Source organism: Alligator mississippiensis, chromosome 8 (assembly GCF_030867095.1).
Source record: "Alligator mississippiensis isolate rAllMis1 chromosome 8, rAllMis1, whole genome shotgun sequence".
NCBI lineage: Eukaryota > Metazoa > Chordata > Crocodylia > Alligatoridae > Alligator > Alligator mississippiensis.
In genome coordinates, this window is record NC_081831.1 from 35473590 (window position 1) to 35491549 (window position 17960).

Genomic DNA, 17960 nt, shown 5'->3' on the forward strand with positions numbered 1-17960 from the left:
ACATCTGCTAAGAATTGGAGTATGTATTACATGAGAGAAATATGGTAAGAGCAGGTTCTGCCCCTAAATGGGTGAAACCAAAAATAAAATCTGGAGCAATCAAGGAGCAGAACAATGGGCTGGCTGGGCTCCCTCAGTGACTCACTACAAAGAAAGATCTTTTTCCACCCCCACCCCCTCTTCACTCTGCCTTTCAAAAACAAGGTGTGTATTACATTCCACGGTGTCTTCTATGCAAGAAAATGGATCATACAATGAATTGGGTTGAGGAGAGAGATGCCGAGGGAGATTCTGCTGAATTCAATAGGCAGAGGTCTGTCAGAAGGAGCAAGTGAACCTGGGTCCTATCCCCACTTTGCCTGGAAATTTTAACTTGGCACTGTATATGAGACAATGGCTACTGTGAAGCTCTAGGAAACTATGGGCTTCAGTTGTATTGTACGTGATTTATCTACAGAAGAAAGAGTAATGATTGGTCCAACAAGCCCTTAAGGAGAATTGGAAAGTAGTTGTTCCAGTTGGTGAATTTGGGCACTGTCATCAAACACAATCTGCATTTTACCAGTCTGTTTACTTGATGTTTCTGTAGAGGTGTGGCACACGTGTGTTTACGTTAACAGATGAGGCAATACAAAACAGGAAGCATGGGGGAAAAAGTCCTTTCCAGTGGCTGGTTGGCCTGAGATTTACAAATGGGGCAGGTGCTTAGGTAAGTGCACAGTGTTCTCTTTTTGCTAAAATATAATTAATCAGATGACCAGATGGAGGCATTCACATAATTATCATGAATGCAGGGAGAGTTACTGTATGGGAAAAAGGGACTATAACTTGAGAGTCTTCAATTTTACTTCTGGTTCTCCAACTAACTTGTTCTGTGACTTTGTTTGACGTTACTTTGCAATATCATACCTTGATGTCCCAATTGTGACATGACGCTATTTGCCTAGCTCACAGGCAGGTTGAGAGACTTAATTTTAATGTGTAGCTTGGCTTTGAAAAACAACTATAAAAATGATACAGGGGTGCATCTACACATGCACACAATTGTACAGTTGTTACTGTGCAGTCATTTAGTACTAACTAAAGCAAGTACTAAATGACTGTGCAGTAACTGCCATTACTGCACAGTCCTGGTGGCACGTCATTTTTGACCCTACTGCACAGTAACTTGTTGCTACTGCGCAGTAGTGGCAGCATCACAGTTAGTACCTGCTTGTGCTACATTGCTGTAGTGATGAGCTACATCACCATAGCTCATTGCTACAGCAACATAGCATTGCATGTAGATGTGCCCCATATGAGAAATTCTCTATTTACTAGTGAAAAGTCTTCTCACTGCCAATCTTGCAAACTCCCCCTGAGATCTGAGAGTTGCATTGGGTTCTTTCCTTCTCAGGATTAATCTTTAAAAGGCTAAATTTGTTTCTCAGGGTTTGTGTTACTCTCTTCAGCTTCAAATTTGTGCTCTGCCTGGGCACACCCATATGCCTCCTTTGCCTCCAGTGCATTTATCTAATTGAAACATAGTAAGCAGTTCTGTCACAGGTAAACAAGAATTAAAACACTCAAGCTTCTTTGAGGTGAGCTGGCTCAACAGGAGTAAAAGGCTGGAAATCATTTGTGTGCTACTAAACCTGGCAGATACAAGTGTGATATACACAGTGAGCCAACTTGATCACCTTTCAAAGTAGAGTCACATTTTAGAGCTAATATTTCAAACTTCATTTGAGCTTTTATTTAAAGACTTGAGTAATCTGAAAACAGTAAGCTTTATTCCAACTCTGTGACATTTCATACAAAAGGAATCTTAAAGAATTAATTCATGTTCATCAAAACAATCATCTTTGAAGTGAAACTTCACAGCTAGAAGACAGCATACAGGTATATCCTGTGAGGCCACCTATACATGTGCTTAGAGGCAAGGCGGGGGGGAGGACTTTTAGTTGGAGCGGTTCCCAGGCAGCTGTTCTAATTAAAATGGCTCAGTGTCACCAGTATTAAGGCCCCCTGCAGTTTCAAAATGGCCATGGGGCACTTTAACTAAAGCTCTCCCACAGTCATTTTGAAATAGGAGTGGGGGGCTTCATACAGGTGACAGTGAGGCAACACTGGAGCACTCTAATTTGAATGTGAATGAGTTCATCTCTAGGCAGCCTAAAACAGTTTAGAAAGGAAGTGAAGAATGAGGTCCCATTGATCTGTGGACTGGACGGAAAAAGAGACAGTCTGCTCTGAAGAATTTTCAGTTAGAAGTGGTTGAAACTTTTTCCATATGAATCGTTCATTTTTTTTTTTAATGAAATGGATATTTTGTGTAAAGTTGTTATTTTTATTGAAACTTTTGAGGGTTAAAAAGAGCTTTTTTCCAGTAAAAAAACCTACTTTGTGCCCAAATCCAGAAACTTTCAAGTCGACAATTTTTCACATTTTCAATCTTTCAAAAATGATGAAAAACTTTAATGATAAAGATAAAAAATGTCCATTTTCAGCAAAATGTTTTCATGGGGAAATAATATTCCCAACTAATTCTACTTACAGTCCAAAATGGAGAAAAGATTAAGGATGGTAGTATAACAGGCGTGGAGATGATGATACTGATTTGCTGCATACTTTTATTATTTACATGCTGTGCTGCCTATCACATTGTATTACTGAAGTGTCTAGGAGCCTTAGTCATGCATACATGACCTGCTGGATCAGGCATTGTCCCAGCACAGAAGGAAAATATGGTCCCTGCCCTGAAAAGTTTGCAATCTTAGTTAAGAACAAGAAACAACAGGTTCAAGCAGATGGGGGAGTAAAACAAAATAATGGGACAATATTAGTCAACATCAGATGCAGTGATTTAGCACAGCAGTGACTTAACCATTATCAGACTCTTTCTAGGCATCATGCTGTGTTGCTTCTACTGCATTGCTTCTACTGTTTAATTTAATTGGGAACAGGTGATGGGAACAAGAGAGTCAACATGAGCAAGGAAACAGGAAGGGAAAAGGCTTTTGGGACTGAACGGGCATGACGAAAGAATGGCAGATTGAAGATATGCCTGGAAGATGGGTGAGGTTGGTACTAGAAGGACAAAAAGTCAGGCTAGGGACAGAAATTACACATAACCTGGCAAACGTGATCAGAAACCAGTTCAAATCTGTAATATTATTGATTCAAACTGAGCAATTTAAGCTAACCTGTGAAGATTGAGTCAATTCAGCCTCAGTCTTTTAAACTGTCTGTACTTGGCCTGAGAGGGGCTGGAGGTGGATGGGAAGATAATTCACAATGCTAGGCCTACTTGAAGTCGCTAGTTAGGCTCAAACTGTGAAGCATCCAGGATTCTGGAGAAAATTGTCATGGGATCTGTAATGAGTGCACATGATCTGGAGCTAGGTATCATGAAAGTTTAACAAGTCTGATTATGTAAAGGGCATTGAAATCCATTGGTGAAAGGGGCTGTGGAATAGCAGACTAATTCTGATGGTGAAACTTAGAGAACGTTTGTCTAGGCAGAGGCACTTTGCCAAGGCAACAGGTAAAGACGTGCAGGAAGGCTTTCTTGGCAGGGTTTCTGCAGACTCCTTTGTACAGCAAACAAGTTTTTTGCAATCCTGGCTTGCCTAGTTCCTGGCAGGAATAGAGAAGACTCCCTGCAGGGAAATTTGGGCTCTTTTGCCTTCTCTACGCTGTCCTCTCTATCCTTGGGATTCTCTCCTAGGACACAGTAGCTTCCTGGGGGCTGGGGCGGTGTGGGTGCCAAGGTGCAAAGTTAACAGCCAGCCCCGAGGTTGCAAGTTTGAGGCCACAACATATGCATTTATGGCGCAGTCCTGGCAGATTCCAACAGATCTGTGAGTTCTGCTAAATACCTTGTCACAAGGATGTGAAACAGGAAAGGAAATAGTTTCCTGCCAGAATTCTGTTCATCCTTTTGCCTCCCTTAGAAAGGAGAAAATCCTGTCCTCTCAAAAACAAGTATTGCATTTAGGAAATCAGGGTAACAAATTAACAAGCTGTGACAGTTAAGAGCTTATTAACAGTTCTCTCTCCTAAATTTTTGTCCTACAAGATTGGAAAATAGGATGAAAAGGCACAGAATTGGGGCCTTAGTGTTCTGTGCTGGCCTTGCTGTAAGTGTTGGTTTTAGGAGCTTAAGCCCTTCTTACCAGGGTTGTTTGTCTCATACAGATTCACAAAGACACTTCAGTGTCTCCCCAGAAAATCTTCTTTATTGCCCAAAGTCACACCAAATACATGTCCTATCTCCTTCTTGTTCTTCTACTTCTCCTTGCAGCTGTCCTAAGGATACATGTCTTGAAAGGCCAGGCCTCTACCTGACACCACTACAGTAAGAAGACATTTGAATATTTCCTTCCCATGACACTTTGAACAAGTTAATTCTTCTCACTCCCAACACCACTCTGAGAAAATGGGCCTCTCTACTGGTCTGTTCTGGATAAACCTGCATTTGAAAGCAAATCAGATTATCACACATTAATTCTTGCTACAGGCTCTCGCTTATTTTTTGCTACATTAGCACTTATTTCAAGGTCTTTCAGTTGACCAGTGACTGTGAGGGACAGCACTGCTGAAACCAGAAATGATGCAGTGACCTCAAAAGCCATACTGTTTCAATTTCAGGATGGTTGTAATTTTGCCTTCCAACCACACTGCAATCACAATGTCCAATGGTACCTATCCCATCTTTCTTCTTACCAGAAGCCATTTCTGAGAGATTTTTAAAGCTCTTCTTGGATTTTCTTGAGTAGCACAAGCAAATGGGGCAAAGATGTCAAGTTTTCCATACTTCCCTGAGAGAACCTCACAAGTCCCCTGGCATTGGCACCATTTGCCAGGTCTTTTCTCAGAACAGAGGCCAGTTTGCATGCTCAGTGTTTGTTCCTTGTTTAGTAGAAAGGAATTTGCTGTGGTCTTTGAAAATCAGTATGGAAAGTGACTGTAGCAATGAGATGAGATTAGATTTCAGAAGAATGTATAGGGAAGCTATAGAGAGCCAGAGACATAGCACTAACCCTCATGATGCACTAGCTGGCCATCTGTAATCCCTGTAGGCATAGACAGATTGTTGTAGCATTCCAAACTCCAAGATGATTCTTCCTGAGAGGAATACTACTTTGGGGCTCAAACCATAGCCACAGAATGCAGGGGAGCTCATTCCTAAGCTTATACTTACAAAAGAGTTTCTGTGGGGATATAGTAGTAATTCCCCAAATTAAACAAACTATATTAACAAAAATTCCTTTGCCAGTGTAACTGCATCTATGCTAAGGGTTTTACCAGTAAAAATATGTTTAAAGAAAAATCTTGCCCCTCAGCAACATTACTGCACTGGCCAAAGTTTGTGCTGTAGCCGTGACCTAATTCAGAAACACTCCGTGTTGACATATCATTGATTTCCATGGGAGGAGCACTCTTCATAGAATTCTTATTAAAGGCTAAGCACAACACATTGCATTAATAACTTGGGATTTCAAGATGATTTCATTTCTAAGTCTTTGATATTCACCTTTACAAAGTTACATACAAGGAAAATGAGTGGTGTAATGTGGAAGACGGTGGAAGAATGAGCTGGTTTGGAGCTTTCAACATTTCTCCTTACTTTTTGACCTGTCTATCTGTTTTTGGTTTGCTTTGGTGTGTCCTGTGTATCTCTGTTCATACTTGTTTCTTCATCACAGTTATAGTTTCTGTATCTTAATCTCACAGTCTGTCAATAAGTATGATATGGTGTACCTTGCCTTTAGCAAGGCTTTTGATATGGTCTCTCACACCATTCTTGCAGGCAAGCTAAGGAAGTACAGAATGGATGAATGTACTGTAAGGTAGATAAAAAACTGGCTGAAGCATCAGCCTCAGAGAGTAGTAATCAATGGCTCGACATCTAGATGTCAGCCAGTGTCAAGTGGAGTGTCCCAGGGGGTTGGTCCTGGGGCCGATTTTGTTTAATGTCTTCACCAATGACCTGGCAGATGGCACAGAGTGCACCTTCAGTGAGTTTGCAGATGACACCAAGCTGTGGGGAGTAGTAGATACAGTGGAGAACAATGCCATGCACCAGTAAAGGTGGGGGGCTGACTGGCTGGGCAGCAGCTCTGCAGAAAAGGTCCTGGGGGTTACAGTGGACAATAAGCTGAATGAGCCAACAGTGTGCCCTTGTTGCAAAGAGGGCTAACAGCATACTGGTCTGCATTGGTAGGTGTGTTGCCAGCAGATCCAGGGAAGTGATTATTCCCCTCTATTCAGCACTGCTGAGGCCACATCTGGAGTACAGTGTTCAGTTTTGGGGGCCCCCACTACAAAAAGGATGTGGACAAATTGGAGAGGGTCCAGTGGAGGGTGACAAAAATGGTGAGCGGGCTGGAGGACATGACTTATGAGGAAGGATTGGGGGATCTGGGTTTATTTAGTCTAGAGAACAGGAGACTGAATAGCAGTCTTCAACAACCTGAAGGGGGGGTTTGAAAGAGGATGGAGCTAGACTGATCTCACTGGTGGCAGATGACAGAACAAGGAGCAATGGTCTCAAGTTGCAGCAAGGGAAGTTTAGGTTAGATATTAGGAAGAATTTTCTCACTAGGAGGGTAGAAAAACAGTGGAACAGGTTACCCAGAGCGGTGGTGGTGTTGGCTACAAATGTCCAACTCGGGATCCTTAAAATTCTAGTTTATTAGGCGGATTGAAACACTGTAATCATAAACCTTGGGGCTGGTCCCCACACACACACACACACATGCACACACATACACACACACAGTAGCAGGCTACAGAGTCAGGTATACCTATCCTACAAGTGCTGGAGTCTGTCGTTGAGGCTTCTTTCAGCGTGGTGTTATCTTCCAGAAGGGGGTCACCGGCTGGTCCTTCTGGCTGGACAGGTCTGGTTGAGTTGGAGACCAAGAGGGCGCCTCTGAGGGTCACTTTTCACTGCCTTTTATCTGTCCTTGGCAGACTTTGGTGACTCCCCAGTTTTCAGGTTTGCCTAATCCAGGGGTCATTGACCCTCGTGGGACTCCCCCCCCCTCGGTGGCTACTGGACGGCATCTGTCAGCCCCAAAGGTCATCCGCATGTACGTGCAGGTTTGGGAGTCCATTGATGAATTTTGAATAGGGCTCTGGGAGCAGTTGATCTGGAAATACTCAGCCCAAAAGTTGGTCCCCGGCATTGATTAACTCAGGCCAGGGCTTCTAGCCCTTGATCAGTGAGGTTTAGAGATTTACCGGTTGTTACATTGTCTTCTATTGAGTTCTTCCCTTGGCTGATCTGCAGCTTCCAGGTGTTAATTGCTGTCTGCTGCTATAGTGTTACACATTCAATCACTGATTCACTCTCTCTTTCAGGGGCCAGCCTGATACAGGGAAGGGCAGTTTGATTCCTGCCCTTGTTAACATTGTTACAATGTATAACTTACTTATGAAACTAAACACATTTAGTTGAAAGTTGAAAGGTGAGGAGTATAAAATATAAGCTACAAATGCCATGGCACACAAATAGATAAAAATACCAAACTACTAGGGGAGATACAAAATGCAAAAGCAAATTTCATTTTGGGGTTGACCTGAAACAATGTGTGTTTTCATTTTTTTTAATCTAGCCCCACAACTGAAAACTGGCGCGCAACCCTAATTCCAAAGCACTTCACAGACTGTCTGCATAGGAAACACTTCACTTAGGGCATTTATACACACACTTTTCTGTCCTGCGATGCACTAGAGATCTGCTGCTTTGGAGCAGACTCAATTAATCGAGTCTGCTCCGCACCCAATCTGAGGCAAATTGTGCTGCGCTGTGTGTAGTTGCATAAGTGGTGAAATACATGTCAGCGCGCAGAAAATGGCTGCAGCGTGCTTTTGAACTAAAGCACTTCTGATGTGTTTTAATTCAAAAGCCCGCCGCCACCATTTTTTCAGCACTGATCCACATTTCGCCACTTACATATTTACAAGCAAGCATCACAGTGCCGGGCACTTGCATGTGTAAAAATGCACTTAGTGCTGAACGGAGCCTGCTCTGGTAAGAACCGCAGTCAGCTGAAGCAATAGCACCCATAGTGGGCACACCAACATGAGACATTTCCTGCAGAGCTGCCTAATTAGCTCTGCAGTAGAGTCTCAGTGCCTACACATACAGCCCTATTAGGCCACAGTAAACTAATAAACACTACGGTAGATTAGTACTTGTAATGCAGCCACAGGATAGTACTTGTGTTTATTTAGTGCACTGCAATGCACATGTAGACACTAGGCCTGTACGAACAGGGAAGTATTTGATTTAGATTTGTCCAATTTGGAGGACAGTGATTCAATTTGGTGATTTGAATCATTGTCCCCATTTGATTTGGTTGAATCAGAACTGGAGATTCAGCACTGATTTGGAGATTCTGATCCACTGGGAAGAAGCAGGCATAGCCGAGAAGCTACAGGTTCTCCTGTGGCTTCCCTGGCTGTGTCTGCCTCTCCCTGGGTTGGGGGGGAGTCACGGGAGAAGCCCCCATGGTTGCCCTGCCCAGCCCCATCCCCCACCCAGCCCCAGCTTCCTGGCACTTCATTAAAAAAAAAAAAAAAAAAGCCCCTCACCCAATGGCTGCAGCAGGGGCCGTGGGGGCTCTGGGGCCACATGGCAGAGCCCCCCTCCACACACACAGCCCCTGCTCTCCGATTGCATCCTGGCAATTAAATACAATAATAATTTTAAAAGCCCTGCACTCACTGGCTGCAGCAGCAGCGATTGGGGCCTCTTGGGGCTCCTGGCAGAGCCCCCTGCACAGCATGGGGCAGTGGGGATCAAACCCCTGCCTGGCACCCCCACGGCAGCTGCCCCATAGCGTGGGTGCAGTGAGGCTTGGCAGGGCACTGCACGTTGTCTGGGAGCTGGGGCAGCATGGTGCTGGGCTCTGGCTGACACATGGAGCCATCCCGGCTCCCAGGCAGCGCTCAGTGCCCTGCCAAGCCATGCTGCACCCACGCCATGGGGCAGCTGCAGCACAGGTGCCAGGTGGGGGGGTCGATCCCTGCTGCCTCCCGCTGCCCCACGGTGTGCAGGGGACTCTGCCATGAGCCCTCAGAGGCTCTGATCCCTGCAGCCAGAGCTGGTGAGCACAGGGCTTTTTTATAATTGCCTGGATGTTGGGGCTGGATGGGGCAGCCATTGGGGCGGGACTGGGCCAGGCGGGGAGATCAGGGAATGGGGACTATGCAGCGGGGGGGCTCTGCCATGCAGCCTCAGAGGCCACTGCCGGCGAATATGCTTTTTTGTTTTTTTGTGGCGGGGAGAGGAAGGGGGTTGGAGATTTTTAGTCCCAGACTGCTTGGGCCAGGCAGGGGGGCCATCAGGGGCATGGCCGGGGACGGGGGGGGGGGAGATTGGGGAGCAGGGGCTGTGCAGGGGTGCTCTGTCAGGAGGCTCTAGAGCCCCCAGAGCCCCTGCATCTGGTGAGTGTGAGGCTTTTTTTTTTTTTTTTTTAATGCCAGGAGGCTGGATCTGGGCAGGGGATGGAGCTGGGCAGAGCAGCTGTGGGGGCTTCTCCCACAGCTCCCCCCCACCCAGGGAGAGGCAGGCACAGCCAGAGGAACTGCGGGAGAGAGAACCTGCTGCTTGCCCCATTCTTCCCTGCATGGGTCCCAAGGCAGCCCTTCTTATGTCTAATCCCGCCCTTATCTTCAGGGTCAGGGCAGACTCGCTCCCTCCTGGGGTGTAACTTTTTCCATATCTCTATCTTCTTTCAGGTTTCCAGAGTGGTTACCTTCACCCCCTGGGGCTGGACTTGCCAGACGAGCAGCTTCCTCAGCTCCTGTAGCGACTCTTCTCATTGGCGAAGATTCCTCCCTGGTTTTCTCCAGGTGAGTCGGAGGACTGGAGCTCTCCCTTAAGCTCCAGGGTCGGTTCCCCTCTCTGGTGATCCCACCTGCCTTCTGCTTTTCTTCCTGCCTCCCTCTCTCTCCTTCCGACCCCGGGCTGCCCTGCCGGTGTCCGTTAAGTCTCCTCTTTCCCCAGCTGGGTCCACTGTAGCAGCCCCCTGTTCACTGCCTGCTTGATGCAACTATTTTTTCTCTCTCTTTGGCACGGTTTCTTTCTTCTCTCTTTGGCCACACTGGTTTCTTCCCTCTGGGCTCGAGCCCCAGCAGCTGGGTTTGCCACGGCAGCCTTTCATCTGCCATGGCACCAGCTGACTCCTTTAATTTTCTGTGCCACAGCGTTCTCCCCATCTGGATTCATCATGGTTCTTCTTGTGTCTTGGGGTAAGTTTTCTTCTTTTTTCTCCTTCTCCCTGTTTTTCCTGTGGCAGGGTACTTCAGTTACCCTGTCACATGCTGCTTTAGGATAAGATGCAAATATGCCCAACTGCAGTTTTTTTCAGAGGGGATTCAGACTAGCAGAGTATAATTAACCAAACCAGAATTTAGCAAAGATCCCAATGATAACATCTTAGTCTGACCAAAAATACCATGGGATGTCATAGCTTCATAGTTGTTAGATGCTGGAAGGATCTTACAGATTATCGGGTCCAGCCCCCCTGCACTTGGGCAGGAAAGACTGCTGGGATCAAATGACCCCATTTCCAGTGACCATGAGTGGCCAGGAATTTAGGGAAGGTGGAAAGGTCAGCCCAACATCTGTGTAGGTGCACCGGTTCTGTGCTGACTCACAAAAGCTTCTGGGAACTTTGCTACAGAAGATTATGCTCAAAGACAACCCTTCAGCCAAAATCAGCCTATAAAGAATGTAGAGCTCTTTGGATGAAAGAGGTAATGTAGTTCTTCATCACTGAGGTGTTTAACTTGCACACTCCTGAAAGCATCTGTTAGTGTGGGTGTATGCTTACGCATGCAAGTGTCTATAGAACAAGGTAACCATAGGCTGCTTCAAGCCATATGCATGGCTGGCAGGTCATCACCAAAGGAATAAGTTGTCGTCAGTTCTTCAGAAAGTGCTGTGTTATGAAAGAATTTTGGTGTTATAATATCATTAGTATGGGTTTCCTTGGATTTTGAGTGCTTCCAGGCATATGTTCCTGGGAAGCCTCTTATTCCCTGTGTAGGAAGGGTAGATCTGCTATGATTAGACTGGAATTAATGGATCTGAAAATGAATCCAAGTGATTGAATTAATTCTAGACAACTTTCTCACACCAGTCCCTGAATGTATACTATGTGGGGGAGGAACCTAAGACTGCCAAAAGGATTAATTGAAGTAGAAGGGGTAACACATTTCCCATCTTTAATTCCTGGTACTGTGTTAATACTGTATTATGCTGTTCATAAAATTGTTGTTTCCTAATATCCAACCTAGATTTCCCTTGCTGCAGTTTAAAACTATTACTTCTAGCCTTTTTCCCTATGGACACAGAGATTAGTCTATCACCATCCTTTTTATGATAACACTTAATATATTTAAGAACTGTTTTGTAAAGTCCTCCCTCAGTCATCTCTTGTCCAGGCTAAATAATCCCAGGTCTTCCCATCTTTCCTTGAAAGTCATGATTTCTTTGTGGCTCTAATAATTGTTGTAACCCTGGGCACAACACTACATGCACCCTCACCTGAATAATGGGATTCTGGGGTACCTGGTAGCCAGTAGCCCTGCCCAGCCCCCCTGGGAAGCTGCTGCAGTGCCCCTGAGCAGAGAGCCTCCCCTTACAATCAAGCACCCTTGCAGACAATTCTCAAACTATTTACAAGATTTAATTATTTACAATATAACAAATAATCATTAAATAAGCACATGGATATACCGACTAATAAACCCTCAAGAACTTATTTACACAGTCTCTCACTTGCACACTGTGTACTAGGGATCCTGTGTGCACTGCCCCTGGTGGGGTATCTCAGGAAGCAGGACTGTCTGTGTCCCTCCACGTGGTCTGTGGACGCTCCCTGGCACTGGTATCCGTCTCCGTGCTCCTGGGGTCTCCAGGCAACAAGCGGCCTCTGGGCAGCAAGCAGCGGCTCCTCCGCAATCCCTGCAAGACAGCCTTCTCCTGCCTTTGACCCCCTTCCCTGCTGGGAGCAGTGTCTGGGCTGCAGGCTGTAGCAACCCTCCTGTCCCGCACAGCCTCACAGCCCTGGCAAACACAGCCCCCCCTGGGCTTTGCCTGCCCCTGGGGCCCCTCACCCATCAGGGAAACTGGGGCAGTCCCCCACCCCCCAGCTCTGCTGTGCTCACCTGGCCACACCGGGCTGCAGTCAGGTCTAAGTAGGCTTGAGTTTCCACACAAGCAGTCCCTGCCTGATCCTGCCGCCAGCCTCCCTGGGGGGGAGAGAAGAACTAGATACTGTATCACTCCCCTTCCAGCCTCTGCTGCAGCTTCCGCAGGGCACTCCCAGAGGCTCTCCGAGGGACCACTGTGTTGAGACTTTGAATCCGACCTTCATCCTGTCCCTCAGCCCCCTCTCTCTCTCTCTCTTTCTCTTGTTCTCACCCATGGGAAAACTGCTCTCCCCTTTTATCCAAGCCTCTCAGCCAATCCCAGCTCAGGGCCCTTCCTGGGCTTTTGCTAATGGGCTCTATGTCAAAACTTGGCTGGGGTTAGGTCACCCCTCCCACTTCCAACAGGGCTGCTTCCAAAACAGCTTCACTTGCTCTCAGAGCCTACAGTGTCCCCTCTGGGAAAAACTCTGTCTCTCTGCCAGGCAGCTCTACCCATTCTGTTCGGGTGGGTCCATTTTTAAATGCTGCTCCATCGTTGTTGCCTTCCACCGGACTCTTTCTAATTTGTCTATGCCTTCCTTGAAGTGAAATACCGGAAACTGAACTCAGTACTCCAGGTGAGGCCTTACCAGTACTGAATAACACACTCCTCTGCACCTGGATTTGAAACCATTCATAAGCAGATGAACAAACTGAGTTTCTTCCCTTTTTCATTTTTTTTCAGGTGTACACATTGCTTTGAACTGGAACGAAAGTAGAAGCATAGTTGAGAGCCATGTTGTCCCTTGGTGTCAGCAAAGGTAAACTCTTTAGCTCCGCATAAGCCTCTTAACAGCTCTCTGCTTCCTTCAGACTTTCTCATCATATTTGCTCAGTGACATGAATTTCAGTTTCCTCGATTGCCTGATTTATTGTTTAGTTTGTGAAACTCCATATACCCTACTCCTTACTGCTCAGATAAGCTTTATTCATTAAATATCATTAGCTAACTACAGAATTCTTTGAGTTTGATATTTCACTGAATTAGAATTCTAATGCCCACAAAGACTGAGAAAGCTGGAAAACTGGCAACCTTTCCTGATTTTTATGGTGAACAAAATAATAGTAAGTTTGTGTGTTATCCTTCCTCAAATCTTCCATTAAAACCTTTGGTTTCCTCAAAAAAAATTGGTTATAATTAGGCCTGCAATATGCTAGGGCTGCTGCCTATAACATTAACCAGTATTGTCTCATTTCCATCTTGTGCTCCCCCTGTATCAGAAAGGTCTTTGGGACAAGATATACATTATCTCCTATTTTATATGTGTACAGGACGTAGCACAATGGTGTTCTAATCTGTTATCAGAACTTCTAGGCACTACACTAATTTACATCATAAATAAGTCTGACTCTCCTTCTCTTGGATTGCCTCACTTAATGAGGGTGCAATAAACTTCTTGGGGCTATATTTCATTCAGCAATACTATCTGCCTAGATACCAAACTGTGAGGTATCATTTTTTAAATAATGCCATATCTCACCCCCGCAGTCAAAACTTTAATGGATCCTTTAAAATGTAAGTAAAATCTTAACATATGTGATATTTACTAAATCTGTAAGCAACTTAAAACAATAGTTTTGTGAAGCGTGAAATGTCACATTCATTTTATTAACAACAAAAATCAACAATCTCATTTTGAGAAGTGTTATTTTCACTTTTATAAAAGTAACACCTTTATTTTCAAGTGTCAATATTCAAGAGTAAAAGTATTATTTTCTGTTTGGCATGAAGGACTTATTTACACACAAAATAACTATGCGAGCACATCTCCCTATTGTGAGTACAGTTATACTGTTATCAAGGTAAATATTCTGATACAGTTATTCCTAAATGAAAAAAAACTAAGTTATACCAATGCAAAGTATGGTTTGAGCTGTATAACTGCACTCACATTAGGGGCCCTTCTGATATGATTTTTTAAAGTAAAAAACCAACCCCCTTACCTGATGTAGTTGAGCAACTATGCTGGACATGCATTTGCACCAGACTTTGGAAATTAAGCAGAGCTGGACCTAGCCAGTACTTAGATAGGAGATCACATTGGATTAGTTTTGGGTGCTGTAGATTTGAGGCAAGGAGTCATGGTTGAAGACTTAGGGCCAAATCCTATTTCATCTTTGTGCCTCTAAAAGCCACTTACATAGCTGTGTTACAGATGTTTGGGGCATTAGTGTAGATTTTAGAATCTGTTTTAACTTGTATAGGTGTGCTTGCTCTGGACTAACCTATATTTAGAAGGCCCTGGGTAGACTCTGTGGTGGAAGAGGATCACTCAGGTATACACATTAACAGTGTGTAAGTCTCTGAAAGCATGGTCAGAGAAAAAACCTTGAGGAGCTTCTCAGGTGGCAAGGGTAGGGGTGGGAAGAGAAGGGGATACTGCTACCTTCTGAGTCCAATAGGCAAGGGACTGTTAAGGCCATGCTCAGGGGTTTAGGGACCCAGGTTCTAGGTCTGTGAACCCAGGGGGTTTTGAATCTGCATCTTCCACTTCCTAGCAAAATGTTTTAACTGTCAGGTGTTTTCTAGGACATCCTCCTGCTGAAACTGGCCCCCTGTGCAGCCAACAGAGAAGTAGATATGTGGCCTGGAGAAAAGCAAGTCAAAAGGAGGGCAGCCCACTGATATGGGCACTGCACTGGAATGAGGGACCTGGTCCCTATCCCCACTATTGCTTATCCTTTTTCTCCAGTGAATATTAAATGCAATGTGTAGCAAGGCCATTGGAAGGGGTCAAAAACAAGGGTTTCTTCCTTTCAAGGGCAGCAGTCATCTCACTGAACCACAATCCTTTTAGCTTGCTCTCCTAGCCCTGCATAACTTCCTGCTTGGCAGCCCAGTGGTGAACTTTAAGAGGAGGCCACTCTGGATAATGCCTAGCCTATGGCCTGGTGTTACAGCACTTAGCTGGGAAATGGGAGATGAAGGATCAGACCCTTTCGGAGTGAGGAGGAGACCTAGAACGTGGGACTCCCACTCCCTAGGCAAGTGTTCTAACCATTAGGTTATTGAGCAAAAAATGTGGGAGGATCCCCACCTCTTCTATTCTATTTTGGGCAGCATAATAAAGATTAAATGGGATTGGCTCTTGGTGCATATAAGGACATAGAAATTAAATGAATAGCGAGTCTTCATTTGGCCCGTTCATCACTGTGGAAGTGAGGGGTGGGAATAAAAGAAGTGAAGATGCAATATAGATATACTACTATAAAAACTGAGAGTGGCATTCTGTTCTTTTCTGGATGTTTAGACAACCTGAATTGGTTGTCTAAACCTATGGCCATGTCCACACATGGTATGGACATTTGGTTCCCCAGGGACAACTAGCAGCGGCACATTTTGCACTGTCACTAGTTGTTCCCAGGGCACACCCATGCCACATGTGCTCTGGTGTGCGTCAGGTTACCCTGGAGGTGGTAGGGGAGGCTGGGGCCAGCACTGGGCTGGCCCCAACAGCCTTATCTGGGGTCCTGGGAGCTTCCTGGGGCTGCAGCAGTGACGATTCTTCCTCATGGAGCCTGATAGGACACCCATAGCAATTGTTTTTGGAGGCTCCATTCAGACTCAGAGCCACACTGTGCTAGGTGCTGTACATATATTTAGATAGACATGTTTCATCATATTTGTAGTTGAAGTAACAATAAGTAATCAAAAACTCACAATAAGCAGTTGAAAGGTGTCTCCTTTCCCTCTAATTCAGACCTGACACTAGACAAAGGTGACACCTAGGATGCATAAGTTTTATTTGCCCTTGATAAAGCATATCCTAAACTTGGCTCACCCCCAATCTACAGAAATATCAAGCTACTTCTGCAAATCAGAAACACATTTTTCCCCAGTCTCACACTTGCCATAGCTAGAACTACTCATAATAGATACCAGTGATGCAAAGGGAAATACTACCTTTTAAATGTTTGATCAGACTGTCACCTAAATGCTCCTGGTGTTCTGCTCTAGGAAGACAATTCATTAAAGTTCAACCCTACTCTTACAGGAGCACAAGCAAATGAGTTGTATATATTTCAGCAGAGGGTGCTATGAACTAGGATATCCAGTGTAAAGTGACACTGAAATCCACTTTGAAGTTTGCTTCTGACTTTGCTGGCTGCCTAATGCCTTCTGCTAAAGTCTGTCTGAGTGGGTCAAACATTCCCTTATTGTTGTAAATCTATTAGAATAGGAAATGGAGTCTGATTTCTGTTTTAACTTGAACTGACTGTTGGCTGCATCGATTGAGAGTGGGATTTCTTACCCTTAATCAACAAATTCAGTCCCTCCATCCTCCACCTCCACTAAATCATTTCCTCTTGTTTGGTATTAGATGGTGTCATTCCACCTACTGAGGAAGATCGCAGGAAGATCATCAGGCAGATGAAGGTGCGCACCACATTAAAAGGGGACAAGAGTTGGATCAACCCGCCGAACTCAGATTCTGAGGATGAAAGAAAGAGTCCATTGTAAGTGGGATTACCCCTGCCAGCTTTTTGTCCCTGTCTTTCCCCTCTCCCTTCCCCCTCAAACTGAGCTGTTTTAGGACACCTCATTCCCCAAACTCACTGAAGTCCTAGACACCCCCATCTCTGTCTGGAGCTCCTTGCCAGGTTACAGGGTCCTGCTGCTGGCTGTGAATTTCAGTAACATAGGCACATTACTTTTATTTATTTTTGATAAATGCACGTTGGAGGGAATGCTGTAGAAATGACTTTTCCAGGGAGCCATGGAGCCAGCAGCTCAGAGGAATTGTTAAGCTTCAGGAAACAGAACAAAATCAGCTGAACTCATGGGGCCAGATTTTGCTCTCTGGTTGCTGGGAAGGCAAAAAGGGTCTATAAAGCTGCCTTGTTTAAATAGATGCAGATTCCATTGGTGGAGAATCTCTAAATGATATGGAACTGGCACAGCTAGCTTTGCCTTACCCTTGCCCCAGCATCAGAGCATACAGCCACCTTTAGCTACTCACCCTTTGCATGAGGCATTGAGTGAAGCTCTGCACCATTTGCCCTGAAGGTCCAATTTACGACATTGTTTAATTAAAAACAGAAACAAATAGAAGTCATTCTTCTCCAAACAAGCCTTTCAAAAGCTAATGTTTCTATCACCTTAACACTGAGGAGCATGTGTAGAAACCTTAGCATATCAGCAAGTTGGGACCTGCCTGGTAGTCGCAGGCTGCCCACACCTAACTCTGGCTTAGAAGTGGAGACTTTCTGATTTTCTGTCTACTCATCTCTAAAGCTACTCCTGCATCTAGAGCACCTGAGCTACCAGGAAGCATTAGACAGCCTGATCCTGCAAGCTCAGGAGAGAACTAGATCCCTGTACCAGCTCTGTGGTCAGAGCATCTTACTGGGGACATCTACATGTGATATTAATTTGAAGTAGGCTGACTGTGCAGTAAGTCTACCCAGGATCATGTCTACAAATGCTCACTCTTGGGAGCAGATGTGCTTCCAATGGGTGTGTCCAGACGAACGCGGTCATGCGGTATGTGGTGCTGCAAACACATCTGCAGCACCACATACCACACGGTCAGGTGTTCTCCATGCTGAAAGGGCACACTGCCTGTGTGTGTGCTACTCTGGCCTTTTTTTCTGTGGGTAACCAGGGGTCAAAAAAACCCATGGGAAAAAAACTGGAGCAGCAAACACACGGGTAGCACACACCACTGAAAAGCAGAGCCAGGCCACTTGGAGCCACACCACTGTTGCAGTCCCAGGAGGGCCTCAGGACCCCAGGTAAGGCTGCAGGGGCCTGCACAGTGCTG

At 45.3% G+C, this 17960-nt stretch overlaps 1 protein-coding gene across 15 annotated transcripts in view; it reads left to right on the forward strand.

The window, feature by feature from the left end:
* ZNF185 (zinc finger protein 185 with LIM domain) overlaps positions 1-17960 on the forward strand; it is a 91869-nt gene that overhangs the window by 13892 nt on the left and 60017 nt on the right. For 12 of the 15 annotated variants that reach the window (XM_059732630.1, XM_019481893.2, XM_059732628.1 and 9 more), the window contains exons 2-4: positions 9736-9849; positions 12881-12956; positions 16518-16653. In XM_059732630.1, coding sequence (XP_059588613.1) covers positions 12932-12956; positions 16518-16653 — 161 coding nt within the window. In that variant the 5' untranslated portion in view covers positions 9736-9849; positions 12881-12931. Of the gene's footprint in view, positions 1-9603; positions 9850-10118; positions 10249-12880; positions 12957-16517; positions 16654-17960 lie in introns of those variants that run through there. The other 3 variants (XM_059732623.1, XM_014609945.3, XM_059732625.1) reach the window with 3 other exon arrangements.